Source organism: Onychomys torridus, chromosome 1 (assembly GCF_903995425.1).
Source record: "Onychomys torridus chromosome 1, mOncTor1.1, whole genome shotgun sequence".
In the NCBI taxonomy this organism is placed as follows: domain Eukaryota; kingdom Metazoa; phylum Chordata; class Mammalia; order Rodentia; family Cricetidae; genus Onychomys; species Onychomys torridus.
In genome coordinates, this window is record NC_050443.1 from 10,924,736 (window position 1) to 10,942,044 (window position 17,309).

The 17,309-nt window shown below is 53.1% G+C and overlaps 1 protein-coding gene across 1 annotated transcript in view; it reads left to right on the forward strand.

Annotated features, from left to right (window-relative positions):
- Positions 1-17,309, forward strand: part of Exoc3l2 (exocyst complex component 3 like 2) — a 31,177-nt gene that overhangs the window by 7,017 nt on the left and 6,851 nt on the right. The window contains exons 3-8 of the mRNA XM_036182610.1: positions 3,855-4,446; positions 8,110-8,221; positions 10,392-10,493; positions 10,605-10,705; positions 11,668-11,778; positions 14,577-14,712. Coding sequence (XP_036038503.1) covers positions 3,855-4,446; positions 8,110-8,221; positions 10,392-10,493; positions 10,605-10,705; positions 11,668-11,778; positions 14,577-14,712 — 1,154 coding nt within the window. The remainder of the gene's footprint in view (positions 1-3,854; positions 4,447-8,109; positions 8,222-10,391; positions 10,494-10,604; positions 10,706-11,667; positions 11,779-14,576; positions 14,713-17,309) is intronic.

Sequence of the window (17,309 nt, forward strand, 5' to 3'; positions counted from 1 at the left end):
AAAGAAAGAAAGAAAGAAAGAAATCACATAAGCGAAGGAGAAAGAGAAGAAAGAAAAGGGGCCAGTGAGATGGCTCTGCCCACGAAGGCACTTACAGCCAAGCCTGATGACCTGAGTTTGGTCTCGTGCATGGTGGAAGGGAACCATTGACGTCTGACCCTGACATGGGCACATGCACACACTAAATAAATGTTAGCGACTGCAAAGGTCATTTTCAACTTCTCATGTCCACGTCCTACACCAAATAAAAGCCCAGATAGCATGCCCCATGTTCCAGAACTCTGTGCAGGCAGGTCCTGTTCCCCGATACCCCAGCTCGCCTGGCCCTGAGCTCCACCCCACCCCAGCCCCAGCTCAGGCTGTGCAGCCTCATTCCTTTTGAACCTCACCCCTCCCTCAACCTTCAACTCCACTTCGATGTCCTGTCCGGGCTTGCTTTTCAAAACACCCGCCCCAGCCGCTCACCCCCCCACCTCCGTCCCGCAGCACCTGGGTTACTTCCTACGGCCACTGTGGGTGCTTTAGAGAGTAGAGGTAGTTGGTTCTGGACTCTGTCCAACAGGCACGAACCGTAGGGGACCCTCCCATGCCTCTTCCCAGCTCTGGCTGGTTGCTGGGAATCTGGATGCCTTGGAATCATCCTACGATTAGAAAATCTTCCACCCTTGTGTGGAATTGTCCCTGTGTCTCTTCTCATTTCCCTCTGTGTCTCCCCCGCCTCCGTGTGTGTGTGTGTGTGTGTGTGTGTGTGTGTGTGTGTGTGTGACAACAATTTGCAAGAGTCAATTCTCTCCTCCCACCATGTGGATCCAGGGGATCAAACTCAGTTTGTCAGCACCTTTACCTGCTGAGCCATATCCCCTATCCTACATTTTCTGTTCTTAAGAACATCAGCTTTTCGCTTAGGACCTATGTGCCCATGAAGTCTAGAAAGGTTCTATTTCTAACTAAAGTCACATTTGGAATACTAGAAGACTAGAAGCCACATCTTGGTTGAGGGGACACAGCCAACCCATAATACCAACCCCTGTCCATCCTCAACCAGACTCCCAGGCCATGCTCCAGTGCTTCCTTGGTGGTCCTTTCTTCCTGACCTGTTACCATACTGTTCTCAATTCCTGGGCCTGGGAGGCAGCTTAGCTGGAACAGCCAGGAAACGCCAACTCCACACCCAGAACCCAGGGAAAGATGAAAGGAAGAAGCCACCCCACAAAGCTGCCTCTGACCGTACTCGGACCCTCGCTCCGCCCCATCATATACACGCTTACAAACAACAATAATGAGTGAATAAGGGCTGGAGAGGCAGCTCAACCATTACAGGCTAGGCTCACAACCAAAAATATAAATGGACAAATTCAATTATTTTCCTTTCCTTTTTCAAGACAGCGGATTGAACCCACGGCTTTCTACCCTTTTGTATTTGGGATTTTTTTTTTTTTTTGCTTTATTATTGTTATTTTATGAGCTTGCCTGCATGTATGTATGTGTGTATGTATGTGCGCCATGTGTATGCAGTGCCCCCAGAGGCCAGAAGAGGGCATTGGATCCCCTCAACCTCGAGCTGTGAGCCACCATGTGGGCCCTGGAAATTGAACCTGGGTCCTCTGCTCTTCCAGTGCTCTCTCCAGCCACTCTGCTTTTTGAGAAGCCTCACTATGTAGCCCTGGCTGGCCTGGAAATGTGTGAATGAGGCTGGCCTCCAACTCAAGGGCAATCCTCCTGCCTCTGCCTCTGCCTCCTGAGTCCTGGGATTGCAGGTGTATGCTACTACACTTGGCTCTTTTTTTTTCCTCCTAATTTTGAGACAAGGTCTGCAAAGTAGCCCAGGCTAGCCTTGAATTTAGGTTTCCTTCTGCCTCAGCCTCCCCAGTAGATAGGATTATGTCTGCCTCATCAGGCCTGGCTTTCTTGTTCCATCTGCAAATCCCAATGCCAAGCTCACTCTGACGCTAAAATGCCCTCCACCTCACTCAGCCTTCTTCCCTGCCTCCCCCAAACTCCGTGCCCCCCCCCCAGCCCTGTGCCAACCTTTCTTAGTCTCAGCCCCATCCCCCACTTCACACTTCAGAGTCAGGGGACCTTCCTGGAGCCTCTCCTGTCCTCTGATGCCCTCCACATCCTGGACAGAGGCTATTTCAGCTCAGTCTCCCTGGGGACTGGGAGAGCACAGCGGAGGGGTGAGGAGGGGGTGACTGGAGCCCCCGCCTTCTGGAAACGGATGGGCAGAAATAGCGCTGCTCAGGAAATAGCTTCTCTGCCAGGGAGGAAGCGGAGGGGGGGGGGAGGTGTTGAGGGTAACTCTTGGCCAACGGGACCCTCCTCCCCCTTGGCCTCTACTTACGGCTTCTCAAATCTATGACTCCCCTTGCAGTGGGTCCCTCCTTGGTAGAGCATGCCCTTTCCGCTCTACCCCAAAGACCCTTTTCTGCTCTCTAGAACTTGCCCTGCCCAGCCTGCCCCTGGTCCCCTCCTACGGCTATCTCCATCAATTACTTACCCAGGTAACACGGCTCTCACCCCCACAAGCTGCACCACGGCCCCTCCTACAAACCCAGTGTCTTTCCCTTAATCTGACCTTCCTGTACCTGCACATCCACCCATCCATCACCACTCTCTCTGACTGCCCCCTTCTTCTCCAGCCCCTCCCCAACCCTCTCATCTCCCGCTTCCTTCCTCGTTACATTCCTCTCTGTATCACTCAGCCTCGCCTGGAGCTCAGGATAGCCCGGAATAGCCTGGCACCCAAGGGCAGTCCTCCTGCCTCAGCCTCCCAAGTGCGAGGATGGCAGATGAGAGACCACACCCCCCATGGGCAGGATCTTCTCCAAAGCTCGTCTTCCACCTTCCTTCCCAATCTCTGCTTCCCCAATCCCTTTCCTCCTTTTGGTCCTTTCTGAGGACCTTACTGACTCCTTTTTATTTTTATTTATTTTTTGGAGACAGAAACTCATGTACCTCAGAAATGGCCTCAAACTGGACTCTTTTTTAAAATTATCTTATTATGTGTACACGCTTTGCATGTACTTCTGTGCACTACATGTGTGCTAAGGAGGCCAGAAGAGGGGATCAGATTCCCCCTCCGACCCTGAGACCTTGAACTCTTTTTTTTTTTTAATGTGGAGCTGAGGATCCACAAGCGCTCTACCACTGCGCTAAATCCCCAACCCGACCTTGAACTCTTGATCCTTGTGCATCCCCCACCCCCCAGTGCTGGGATTATAGGCAGCGCTCCCCCGGCCTGCCCCCCCCCCGCCCACCCCACCCCCCGCGAAGGACAGAGAACAAGTTCCACCATGTGGGTCCTGAGGATGGAACTCAGGTCGTCAAACTTGTCAGCAGGCATCTTTGTCCACGGAGCCATCTCGCCCTTTGTTGTTGTTTGGTGTGTGACAAGTTCTCTCTCTCTCTCTCTCTCTCTCTCTCTCTCTCTCTCTCTCTCTCTCTCTCACTCACAAGACAGGGTTTCCCTGTGTAGTTTTGTTGCCTGTCCTGGATCTCACTCTGTAGACCAGGCTGGCCTCGAACACACAGAGATCCACCTGCCTCTGCCTCCCGAGTGCTGGGATTAAAGGCATGCGCCACCACCGGCCCGGCTCAGGCGGCTCTCTTGGGTGCAACTGCTGATGTTAAGGGCGAGCATCACCAAGGTTGACAACCACACTCACTCTCTCATTTTGGGGGGAACTAGTGGCCCGGTCCCGAGCCCTGACACCCTCTCCGTATCCCCACCCCGTCTCATTTTGGGTGCCCCGCGCCCTGACTCTCCCCTCATCTCCCCACTCTCTCATTTTGCGGGTCCCGGGGGCACCTGCCCCGCTTCCTAACACCCCTCTCTCCCCCGAACCCCTCCACAGTGCTGGAGATCCTGGGCCTGATCCAGAAGCGTGAGCTGGCGCGGGCGGACGAGCACATCCTGGAGCTGGAGGCGGAGGCGCCGGCCGAGGCCGAGGCGGGCGCGGGGCGGCGCGCGCGGGACGTGGCGCTGCTGTACGAGGCGCTGCAGCGCGAGCTCTGGGCGCTGGTGCGCGAGGCGCTGGCGGCCCCGGGCCCGGGCGCGGGCGCGGTGGCGCAGCTGGGCCGCGTGCTGCAGCAGGAGGAGGCGGCGGACGCGCGGCGCGGCCCCGCGGCGGCCCGCAAGCTGCGCGCGCGCTGGGCCGAGGCGGTGGCGCGCGCGGCGCGGGAGCGGCTGGAGGAGGCGGCGGCGCCGGGCGCGCGCGGGGCGCTGGCTGGGCAGCTGGAGGCGCTGCGCGCGCGCCTGCTGGAGGACGTGGCCGCCGTGCGCGGCCGCCTGGCGCCCGCCTACCCCGCGGGGCTGCGCGCCGGCGCCGTCTACCTGCGCGGCTACCACGAGGCGCTGGCGGAGTGGCTCGGGGCGGCCGCGCGCCGCAGGCTCCCGCTGGCCGATCGCTACGCCCTGCTGCACTGGCACCATCAGGTGTACCCCAGGTGAGCCTGGGGCGCCCCGGGCCGTGCGCACGTTACCCTAGACACCTTGTTTGAGGAGGTATTGGATTTAGGTGTAGGGTCTCATGTAGCCCAGGCTAACTTGAGCTTTTTTTTTTTTTTTTTTTTGAGGCAGGGTCGGGCTTTGTAGACCAGTCTGGCCTTGAACTCAGAGATCCGCTTGCCTCTGTTTCCTGAGAGCTGGGATTAAAGCAAACACCGCCCCACCCAGCTTTTTCCTTTTGTTTTTATTTTTATGCATGCTTATCTGTGCACGTGTATGTTCACAGGCATGCGGGTGCCCGAAAGAAACCAGAAAAAGGCACTGTATGGAGCTGGAGTAACAGGCGGGTATAAGCTCCCAAAGTGGGTGCTGAAAACGAAACACAGGACCTTTTCAAAAATTCTAGCAAGCGCTTTTAACCACCCCGCCATCCTCCTCTTCTCCCCTCCCCCATAACAATAATCAAGTCTCAGATACATTTCGTTGGCTGCAGTACTGACTCCTTGCCAAGCTCACCTTCTGATCTTCCTCCTCTACCTCCTTATTCTTTCATCCTTTTTGTTGTGATTTGAAAACAAAGAAACAAAAAACCACACTCTGACCAAAATCAACGTATGGGAGGAGAGGATTCGTTCGGCTCACAGGTCGCAGTCCTCACTCTCCCTCACTTTGAGACATCAGGGCAGGAACTCAAGCAGAAACTTGAAGGCAGGCTGGCTACCTGTTCAACACACAGAGAAGGACCTAGGACCCAAGGACTCACAGCCAAGGAAATGCAGCAGAAACCATGGAGGAATGCCATTGGCTGGCAGGCAGGCAGGCAGGCATCTCAGCTAACTCTTTTGTATAGCTCAGGACCGCCTGCCTAGGGAAGGGGGCCACCCAGAGTGGGCTGCACCCTCCTATGTCCGTTAACTATCAAGACATTCCCCCACAGACTGACCGAGGAGTTCCTTAGTTGAGGATTCTCTTGAGCTGGCAGTTAAAGCTAAGTGGGCGGTCCCTCGTGGTGGGATTACATGTGCACACTACACCGGGACTCATTAGACCCGAGCAAATGTGCGACCATCTAGACACTGACCCTTACTGACCTTATACCACTCCTATACCAGCTTTGTGCCTCTTGGAGACTTCAAATCCTAGCACTGCAGTCCTTCCAGACCTAGAACTCCATTGTGTGTTCTCCTTCTGAGTTCTCAGCACCCTTTAATCCACAGCAGGCTGGTAGCTGAGTGCTGTGGACCTTCTGGGAAATGGTGAACTGTTCATAACATGAGCAGGACTAGCTGCCCACCCTTCCAGTCCCAGGAGTTTAGCATTGTGAATCTGTTCCACTGACCCTCAGTCTGAGAGAATTCCAGAAGGCAGCAGGGGGTGATAGCCCACGCCTGTATTCCTGACGCTAGGGAGGTAGAGGCAGGTGGATCTCTGTGAGTTCCAGAACAGCCTGGTCTACATAGTGAGTGCTAGGACAGCCAGGACTGTATAGAAAGACCCTGTCTCAATAAAATAAAATGAAATGAAATGAAATTGTAAGGGACCAGTGATATGTCGCAGAGGTAAAGAGACTTGCCACGCAAGCTTGGTTACATGAAGTGGAACCCCTGTTAGGGTGGAAGGAGAAAAGAGACCCCACAAAGATGTCTTCTGGCCTCCACGCACACATGACATGCTTGCCCCTTTTGACCATGCATACATGCAATAGTTTAAAAAATAGTAGCTCTCTTGCTGGGTAGTCGTGGCACACACCTTTCATCCCAGCACTTGGGAAGCAGAAGCAGGCAGATTTCTTAGTTCAAGGTCAGCCTGGTCTACAGAGCTAGTTCCAGGGCAGCCAAGGCTACACAAGGAAACCTGGTCTCAAAACAAACCAACAAATGAAAATAGTAGCTTCTGTCTCTCTGTCTGTCTGTCTGTCTGTTCTGGGAATTAAATCCTGGCCTTGCATGCTCCCACACTCTAGACAAGCAATCTGCACTGAGCTACAGCCTCAGCCCCTTTTATCTTTTGTTGAGACGGGGTCTTAGTCTGTACCCCAGGTTGGATCTGAATTCACTCTACCTCAGGCAAGCCTTGAACTTCCAATTTTCCCTCTCAACCTTCCAAGTATCTAGAGACAAGCCAGCTATGCAGATATTTGTAAAAGATTTATTTCCTCTTCATTTGTATGTGTGTGTGTGTGTATGTGTGTACACACACACACATGCACGTGTATGCATATACTGATGCTAATGGCAGCCAGAAGTGGGGGGTGGATCCGGGGAAGCTGGACTGACAGACGATTGTAAGCTGCCCAGTGTGGGTCCTGGGAACCAGACCCAGGTCATCTGTAAGAGCAGCAAGTGCTCTTCACAGCTGAACCTTCTCTCCAACCCCTGAATTTTTGCCCCCCTGAAACAGGGGTTTTCTGCATAGCCTTGGCTGTCCTGGAACTCACTCTGTAGACCACGCTGGCCTTGAACTCACAGAGATCCGCCTGCCTCTGCCTCCTGAGTGCTGGGATTCTTTTTTTTTTTTTTTTTTTTAAGGCTTGGCAGGTTTATAACTCTTCCAGCCTAGCATGTTGGAGCTAAGGAGCCTAAACCTTTGTTGTACTCCCTTTGGGTCATTGGATTTAGTCACTGTTGACCCTGACTGTCCCCACACTGTTGAGTTCTGTTATAGCTCAGCACCACAGGTCCTTCCTCCCAATTTTAGAGTCTTACATCTTGTGAGCCTCTGAATCCCCAAATGGACTGTACTTGTGGGGGTTGGAGGGTGTGATATGGAGATAACTCCATTGGGCTGGGCATCACGCCTTCTCTGAGAGGGAATAAGTTAGCCACCTCTAAGTCACACATCAGAGAAGGAAGGGATGTAGCAAAATCAGGACCTTGGTGCTCAATGTAGTCACACAAATTTGTACTCTCAGGCAACTGGGAGGCAGAGGCAGGAGGATCAGGAGTTCAAAGTGAGCCTGGGCTATATATAATGAGTTCCAGGCTAGCCTGGGCTACACAGTCCCTAAAAATATCTCAAAGGTCAGAACACTGTCATCAATAGAGTAGGAAGGCTGAAGTCAGTAGCCTTTAGAATTGATGTCAGTGAGGTCTCAGATGGTCCGTGACAGGTGGAGGCAGGATATGGGTCCGGAAAGCTCTTCGAAGCGATAAGACACAGGCTAAGTCTGAATCAGAGGAAGATGGCATTTCTGACCAAGCAGGTCCCACGAGAAAAATCTTGTGAGGTTGGGTGATGGGAGGTGCAGGGTGGGCGATGATGATGGTGATGATGTTACAGAGCTGCCTGATAGGGGCGAGTGTGGAGCTGGATTGGAAAGCCCCTCCCCCACCCCATCCCCCGCCAGGTGAGGCAAAGCTCCTAAGGTTAGAAGCCCAAGGGAGCCTCTGCCCCCACGAAGCTCCAGTCCGCTCGCTCGTCAAGCCTGAACTTGACAGCGAAGTCTTGCCCGGACACCATCCGTCAGGAGAGCTGACTCAGAGTACTGGGGCCAAGGGAAACATAATTCTAAACACTTCCTTTGAGGGACGAGAAAGGCTGCCCGAGAGAGGAAGGGAGTGGCCCAGGGTCGCCGACACCGAGGCTGTGGGGACACGTGGAGGGCCCCCGGGTCTCAGCCCCACCTCTCACAGACCTTTCTGTATCCTATTTCCCCATCCCAGGGAGATCCTGGGCCTGGTAGACGTGGTCACCTTGGAGAATGGGGAGCTGGGGCCCCTTCTGTCCGCTGGCACCCTGCGTGGTTTGGAGGATGAATGTGTCACAGATGTGAAGGTACTCGGCCACTTGGGATGGGGAGGCACCCTGGAGGTCACAGAGGGGCTTGGCAAGCTCCCCTTCCCCACTCAGTGTTTCCACTTCCCTTTCCCTGTGGTGGCCTGAGTTCCGTCCAAAGACAGACAGAAATCCAAACAAACCTTCCTTCTTCCTTCCTCAGCTCCTTTTCTCCCTTTTTCTCTTTATTCTTAACTTTGTTCTTTTGACAGAGCCTCAACCTCCCGGCGTTGAAATTTCTGCCTGCGCCACCATGCCTGACCATTCTACATTTCATGTCACCTCCCAAGTGTACCCCCACCACACAAAGGTTTGATAGGTTCAGACCCCAGTCCCAGAGCCTCACAGCAGCCCAGCATTTGAGTTTCCTGGCAACACCTCACACATCGGAGAAGAGAAAGCAGTGAATGACACACACCTTTAATCCCAGCCCTCGGGAAACAAAGGCTGGCCAGTGAATTCAGGCCAGCCTGGGCTACAGAGGGAGCCAGGCCAGCCAGGGCTGCATAGTGGGATTCTGTCTCAAAATCACAAACAAAACAAAAACAAGTGGTGGGACTGCTGGAATCACATTCCTAAAGTTCCTCTCACACACTGAATTAAAGCACTAGGGAGTCAGAGAGGCAAAGCTCCAGAGTTCTTATTTGCCCCACACATTGCTGGGATGGAACAGGGGCCTTTTGAAAGTGCTCCACCACTGAGCCACACCCCAGCCCCTCACTGGGGGACTCTAGGCAGAGGCTCCACCACTGAATTAAACACCTATCATTTAACCTTTGGCATTCTTTTAATTCAGGACTCTTAGGTGTGTCTCTTTCTGTGTATGGTGTCATGAATAACCCAGAGCCTTGTCCGTGTGAGGTCAAGGCTCTCCCACTGAATTACTTTCCCAGCCCAAATGTGAGCATTTTAAACCAATTGTTCGGCAGGACCCAGTAGCAGAGCCTTATCACCCTCAAACAGTGGCATGTACACCTTTTAAACCCCTTGGCTGTTAAAGTTTAAAAATACAAAGTGTGGTCAGACATGGTAGCTCACTCCTTCAATTCTAGCATTTGGGGGACAGAGGCACACAGATCTCTGAGTTTGAGGCCAGCCTGGTCTATAGAATTTCAGGACAGCCAGGGCTACATGGAGAAAGCTTGTCTCAAAAACAAACAACTCCCCCCACAAATGTGTATGTTTATATATGTGTGGGTACACACACACACACACACACACACACACACACACACGTGGTGTTGGAGCTGGAGATGGCTAAGCAGCTAAGTGAAACTCAAGTTCAGTTTCTAGCATCCTTATCAGCCAAGTACACAGCCACCTGTAATTCCAGCTTTAGGAATCTGACACTTCCTTCTGGCTTCTGTGGGCACTTACATTCACACACACACACACACACACACACACACACACACACCACATACACACACACACCTCAGACACACACACCTCACACACACATAAACACATACACACACACCACATACACACACACACACACATACACCACATACACACACACCTCAGACACACACACACACATAAACACATACACACACACCACATACACAAACACCCCACACACACATAAACACATACATACACATACACACCACATACATGCACACAACACCTCACACACACACACCTCAAACACATACACACACACACCTCACACACACATAAACACATAAACAAGCAAATATAAATCTCTCTCTCCCTCTCTCCCTCTCTCCCTCTACCCCCCCTCTCTGTCTCTCTCTCTCTGTCTCTCTCTGTCTCTCTCTGTCTCTCTCTGTCTCTCTCTCTTTCTCTCTCTCTCGGTTTCTCTGTGCAGCTCTGGCTGTCCTGGAACTCTAAACCAGGCTGTAGACTAGGCTGGCTTTGAACTCACAGAGATCCGCCTGCCTCTGCCTTCCCAGTGCTGGGATTAAAGGCGTGCGCCACCACCATCTGCCTTATATATCTTTAAAGAAAATCCACACCACACCACAGGGTTTTAATACTCAGTCCTAAACAGCATGCAGGGAAGGAGGAGGTGGGCAGCTTCCAAGCATCTCCTTGGCTTCGGGGTTTGTGGGTTGAGCCCAGAAATTCTTGAAGCTGCTCAAGTGAGAGACCAAGGTCCCAGGCTGCACCTGACTCCTGCTGGTCCATCCCCCTGTTGCAGGCCCAGACCCGCGCAGCCCTTCTCCGGGTGCTGCAGGAAGATGAGGAAAAGTGGGGCAGCATGGACTACAGGCCCAGCAACCTGGCCCAAGATGTCTGTGAGGTAGGAGGAGGGAGGGATAGCCTGGGGCAAGGGAGGGGAGGAAGGAGGACCGACCCCCCCCCCCACACACACACACACACGTGTCTCTATTCCCCCTCCTGGTGCACACAGCTGCTGGAAGAACACACAGAGAGAGCGCCCCACATCAGTCAGGAGTTCGTGGAAAGAATGGCGCACTGCTGCCTGGGCGGGCTGGCAGAGTTCCTGCAGAGGTAAGGGGCAGTGGGGAGACGCAGTCTGTGCGGGCTGGCCATCAGGGTCTGGTTCATTCTGAGACAGTCAGGATGAATGGCAGCCAGACGGCTGCCAAAAAGTTTGCTTGGGAGGACTTGAGTTCAGTCCCAGGACCCATGTGAGATGGCTCACAACTGCCTGTACCTCCAGCTCCAGGGGGATCCCATGTCCACAGTCTCCCCAGGCACCAGCACACATGTGCACAGAGACATATGCATCTGCATTATTAAAAATAAAATTAATCTTTAAAAAGAAAGACAATGATAACCCTGGAGTCAAAGCTCAGCAGTAGAAGATGCATAGACTCTTCCAATGAGGGGCTAGGGGCTTGGCTCAGTGGTAGAGCCCCTGCCTAGAATCCCCCAGTGAGGGGCTGGGGTGTGGCTCAGTGGTAGAGCCCCTGCCTAGAATCCCCCAGTGAGGGGCTGGGGTGTGGCTCAGTGGTAGAGCCCCTGCCTAGAATCCCCCAGTGAGGGGCTGGGGTGTGGCTCAGTGGTAGAGCCCCTGCCTAGAATCCCCCAGTGAGGGGCTGGGGCGTGGCTCAGTGGTAGAGCCCCTGCCTAGAATCCCCCAGTGAGGGGCTGGGGTGTGGCTCAGTGGTAGAGCCCCTGCCTAGAATCCCCCAGTGAGGGGCTGGGGCGTGGCTCAGTGGTAGAGCCCCTGCCTAGAATCCCCCAGTGAGGGGCTGGGGCGTGGCTCAGTGGTAGAGCCCCTGCCTAGAATCCCCCAGTGAGGGGCTGGGGTGTGGCTCAGTGGTAGAGCCCCTGCCTAGAATCCCCCAGTGAGGGGCTGGGGTGTGGCTCAGTGGTAGAGCCCCTGCCTAGAATCCCCAGTGAGGGCCCCAGGGGTGTGGCTCAGTGGTAGAGCCCCTGTGTCTGGCATGAGGCTCTGACCAGCAGCACATGCCTTCTGCTGTGCCCATTGCCCCTTCTCCCATCAGCTTCCAGCAGCGAGTGGAGCGATTCCACGAGAACCCAGGGATCCGTGAACTGCCCTCTGAGACCTACATCAGCAGGACTATCTCTCTGGTCAACTGTGGGCCCCCCCTGAGGTGAGAACACCCTTGGGGGACAGTGTGTGGGAGTCTGGGTGATGGCTGAACTGGGGAAACAGGTCTGGGTGGGTATCATTGATCCTGGGGAGCGTAGACACGGGATGTCAGAGGCATCGGGTCTGGGGGATGGTGGGGGTGGTGACCCACTGCTGTCCAGACTGCAGCATCCATCCATCCAAGGGGAATATCTGTGTTGGAATTGGAGAAATAGCGGGGCTATACTTGAAGAATGAAGGCCCAAGTTTGGATCCCCAGCAGTCATCGTAAACACCAGGCATAGTGAAACTCTTTTCTCAAAAAATAAGGTGGAGGCTTGAAAGACTGCTCAGTGGTTAAGAACACAGGCTGAGGGGTTGGAGATTTAGCTCAGTGGTAGAGCTCTTGCCTAGCAAGTTCAGGGCCCTGGGTTCGGCCCTCAGCTCTGGAAAAAAAAGAACACAGGCTGTTCTTCCATGGAACCAAGGTTCGATTCCCAGCACCCACTTCTTCAGGCTCACAACTGTGTAGTTCCGGCTCCAATGGATCTGGCACCCTCTTCTGGCCTCCAAAGGCACCACACGCAAAGGTGGAACACTGATACACATGCAGCAAAACACCCCATACTCATAATAAATTTTTAAAAAATTAAGCAATTGATGAAGACACCTCATATTCACCTGTGGCCCCCACATGAGTGTGCAAAGAAACCTTTCTTTCCTATTAACCTACTTTAAATTGCATTTAATTTTTGAGACAGGGTCTCTAGGCTCCGACTGTCCTGGACTTTACTACGTAGACAGACGCGGCCTGGGCAGGCTTTGAACTCTCAGATATCTGCTCTCCTCCACCTCCTGAATGCTGGGATTAAAGGGTACGCCACAGTGCCGGGCCACATACAATTTTTAAATTCAACTTATTGGCTAGGTTTTTGGCACAGGGTCTCATGTATCCCTGAACATTTCTGGTCCTCCGGCACCTGCCTCCCGAGGGCTGAGAGTGCAGGCAATTGCCTCCAGAACAGGCTTTGTTGATTAATTGTCACTGCTGGGATGAAACCGAGCTCCTGGCACCTGCTGACTACCCTACCACTGAGCTGCACCCCTAAATGGCCTTCATAAAATTGGGGGTTCGAGTGGGTGAGATGGCTCAGTGGTGAAAATTGATTGCAGGCAAGCCTGGTGGTCTGACTTTCATTCCTGGGACCTACATGATGGAAGGAGAGAACTGACTCTCTCGAGATGTCCTCTGACCTCCACATGTGCACCTCAGCAGGCATGCCCCCAGAAATAAAATGATAAATAATGATGGTGATTCTCCTGACCACCAAATTCTGGCCCGTTTGGGAGAAATCAATGTTATTGGTATTATCCGCTTATATTCTGACTGGTAGTTTACACATTTACCAATGCACTCAAAATGATAGCTGGGCATGGTGGTGCTCACCTTTAATCCCAGCACTTGGGAAGCAGAGACAGGAGGATCTCTGTGAGTTCGAGGCCAGCCTGGTCTACAGAGCGAGTTCCAGACCAGCCAGGGTCACACTGAGAAACCATGTCTTGGTGAAAAAAATCTAGAGATGGTAGGACCTGGGAGAATGGAGCTGATAAATGAGGCAGACTAAAGTTTCCAATAGCCAACTCTATTCAGAGCATCGGACAGTTTATACTCTTAAGAGGAATCACCTGAGTAAAGTGTACAGTCACAAGGACAAGCCACACGTGGCAAAACCATGTTTTTCCATAGAGGCGTACATAATAAACAAATATCAGTAGCCAGTTGTGAGGACTAGTCTGAAGCACGTTCACTCCTACCCAAGATGCCTGGGAGGGCATGAAAGCACTGTCCAAGAACAAGTCTGTGTTTTTAGTAAACTGAGGTCACTGTCTTGGCTTCTTAGAGACTTCTCACAAGCACTCAGGATTCTTCTCACACTCTTGGGCTGTGTTCCAACAGCATCTGTATTTTAATATTTTACTGTGTGCATGTATATTGCTCCTTTTCTGCCCCCCTCCCCCCATTGATGGCGATCCAATCCAAGCCCTAGGAGAATGGGCAAGAGTTTTTTGTTTTGGTTTTGGTTTTTGGTTTTTGGAGACAGGGTTTCTCTGTAGCTTTGAAGCCTGTCCTGGACTAGCTCTGTAGACCAGGTTGGCCTCAAACTCACAGAGATTCACCTGCCTTTGTCTCCTGAGCACTGGGATTACAGGCGTGTGCCACCACCACCTGGCAAGAGTTTTATCCTTGAATTGGATGGACCTTTAGTCTTTTTTTGGTTTGTTTGTTTTTTGAGACTGGGTTTCTCTGTGTAGCTCTGGCTGTCCTAGAACTCACTCTGTAGACCAGGCTGGCCTCAAACTCACAGAGATTCACCTGCCTCTGTCTCCTGAGCACTGGGATTAGAGGCATGGGCCACCACCGCCCAGCTCTCTTTCTGTCTTTTTAAAAAATATTTATTCTTTGTGTGTGTGTGTGTGTGTGTGTGTGTGTGTGTGTGTGTGTGTGTGTTTGCATGTAAATACAGTCCTCTCAGAGGTCAGAAGAGGGTGTGAGGTCCCATGGAGCTGGAGTTATGGATGGTTATGAGCTGCCATGTAGGTGCTGGGAACTGAACCTGGGTTCTCTTAACCACTGAACCATCTCTCCAGCCCCATTCAGGCTAGTCTTAAAGTCACTCTGTAGCCCAGGCTGGCCTTGAACTTTACATCCCCCTGCCTCAGCTTCCTCAGTCATTGGGATCACAGATCTGCTGCCCTAGATCCAGCTGGTCCCAGCAGGGCATTCAGTGGAAGGGCTCTGAATCCTGTTGACGCTCACAGGTCTTTGGCTGAGCGACTGGCCAGGGTGGGGCCCCCTGAAAGTGAGCCAGCCCGGGAAGCTTCAGCCCTTGCTCTGGACCGTGTGACCCGACTCTGCCATCATGTCCTTGCCGAACTGTTATTCCAGGAACTACAGGTGAGTGAGACAGGGGACTGGGGTGGGGCTGGACCAGGATGGATGGGCATCACTCCCCCCATACCCCACACTTCCTTCTAACCCATGACTCAGCGTTCGGGGAAACAGGGAGGGCTGGGGGTGAATGCCACGTTGGAACTGTTTGAGGGGGAAAGGGGGGGCATAGGAAGGAAGAGGGGGGAGGATGTGGCCAAGTGGGATGGACAGAGAGGTACCGGCAAGAGAGAGCTAATGTAGTACTTTCCCTCCTGAGGTTCCCCCAGAGTCATGCCTCTCCATGCCCCCCAGAGCCTCCTTCAGCTCTCGCTGGCCTCTTTACATGCTATGAGGGGGTGAGGGAATAAATGGGTTAGGTCCTGTGTGGACCACAGGGAAGCCAAAAGCCATTCAGTAGCAGTATAAAGGGACCCTACGGACCCTTTCTCTGCTCAGAATCCACCCTAGACTCCCTGATCGCCATAGGAAAAGCCAGAAGCCCTGCTGTGCCCCCAGGCCCCTCAGTCAGCTGCTGTGAAACCTCATATCCTCCCCCCTAGTCTCCTCACACCATAGCTCCTTAGTTAACCCTTTCCTGCCTCTGCACCCCAGCCCTTGCGGTTTCCTCTGCTCCGATGCTCCTCCTCCAATAGCCTGGGTCCCTCCTTGCTTCTTTCAAATCTTTTTGTTAGTTTGTTTGTTTTCCATTTTGGTTTTTCAAGACAGAGTTTCTCTGGGAAGTTCTGACTGTGCTCAAACTCGCTCTGTAGACCAGGCTGGCCTCAAACTCACAGAGATCCGCCTGCCTCTGCCTCCCCAGTGCTGAGGTTAAAGGTGTATGCCACCACCGCCCAGCTTCTTAGGGAGATGTTCCCTGATTATTCCAATTAAAACATAGTACCTTGGGCTGGAGAGATGGTTAAGAGCATTGGCTGTTCTTCCAAAGGACCTGGGTTCAATTCCCAGCACCCACATAGCAGCTTTCCAGTTCTGGGGAGATCCAACACTCTCACACAGACAAATGTTCACATAAAATAAAAATAAATAAATAAAATATTTTAAAAATACAGTACCTTTGGCCAGTCAGCTGTGGTGGCACGTGCTTTTAATCCCAGCATTCTGGAGGCTAGTCTACAAAGTGAGCTCCAGGGCAGCCAGACTCACAGAGTGAGACCCCATCTCAATGAGACAGAATAAAGAACAACAGGAGGTGACTTAACCCACACAGATGGGGGTGCCAATGCACAGTTGTACTTCCAGCTACTAGGGAAGCTGAGGCAGGAGGGTCCCTTGAGCCTAGGAGTTCAGAGTCAACATGTCCAGTGGAGGTCTACCCCATCTGTTGCAGGAAGAGGAGGAATAGGGGTCCTGGAGAATTCCAGGATTCTCTCCCAAAGCACTTACTGCAGCAGGGTATGCCAGAGCTTTGCTTTCCTGACCCTTTAGGAGCTGGGGACCAAGCTCAGGGCTTCCCACACTGTGCAGGGCTCCACCACTGAGCCATGCCCCAGCCCCTCACTGGAGGATTCTAGGCAGGGGCTCTACCACTGAGCCACACCCCAGCCCCTCACTGGGGGATTCTAGGCAGGGGTTCTACCACTGAGACACACCCCCAGCCCCTCACTGGGGAATTCTAGGCAGGGGCTCCACCACTGAGCCACACCCCAGCCCCTCACTGGGGGATTCTAGGCAGGGGCTCTACCACTGAGCCACACCCCAGCCCCTCACTGGGGGAGTCTAGGCAGGGGCTCTACCACTGAGTCACACCCCAGCCCCTCACTGGGGGATTCTAGGCAGGGGCTCTACCACTGAGCCACACCCCAGCCCCTCACTGGGGGATTCTAGGCAGGGGCTCTACCACGGAGCCACACCCCAGCCCCTCACTGGGGGATTCTAGGCAGGGACTCTACCACTGAGCCACACCCCAGCCCCTCACTGGGGGATTCTAGGCAGGGGCTCTACCACGGAGCCACAGCCCAACTCTTCCCCACTGAATCCCCTGTTTTGTTTGAGTAGACACACTTTCACTATGTGGCCCAGGCTGGCTTGGAAGTCCAAAAATGTACCTGCCTCTGCTTCTTCAGGGTGGGATTAAAGGTGTGTGGGGAGGTTAGGGGGTTGGGACAGGGTTTCTCTATGTAGCCCTGGCTAGCCGAGAACTCACTATGTAGCCCAGACTGACCTCAAAGTCCCAAGACTTCCTGCCTCCCCCTTCCGAATACCAGGCTTCCAGGCATGAGTCTCCATGCCCAGAGAAGTCTGTGGTCTTCATCTTCACTCATATTGTAGGTTTTTTTTTTTAACATTCTTTTTTTGTTTTTTGAGACAGGGTTTCTCTGTGACCAGGCTGGCCTCGAACTCACAGAGCTCCGCTTGGTGCTGCCTCCCGAGTGTTGGGGTGAAAGGTGTGCGCCACTGCCGCCCGGCTTCATATGAGACACACAGTCAGAGGCACTGGAAGGCCTGAGAAAGCTGGCAGACGAGAGAGGAGGGGAAGGAGTTTGGGTTAGCCTGAGGTACATGAGACTCTGAAAATGAAAATGATTGGGATATTACTCACTGATAGAGCAATTGGACTGATAATAGTGATGATAAAGCCCGACTCAGTGGCGCACGCCTTT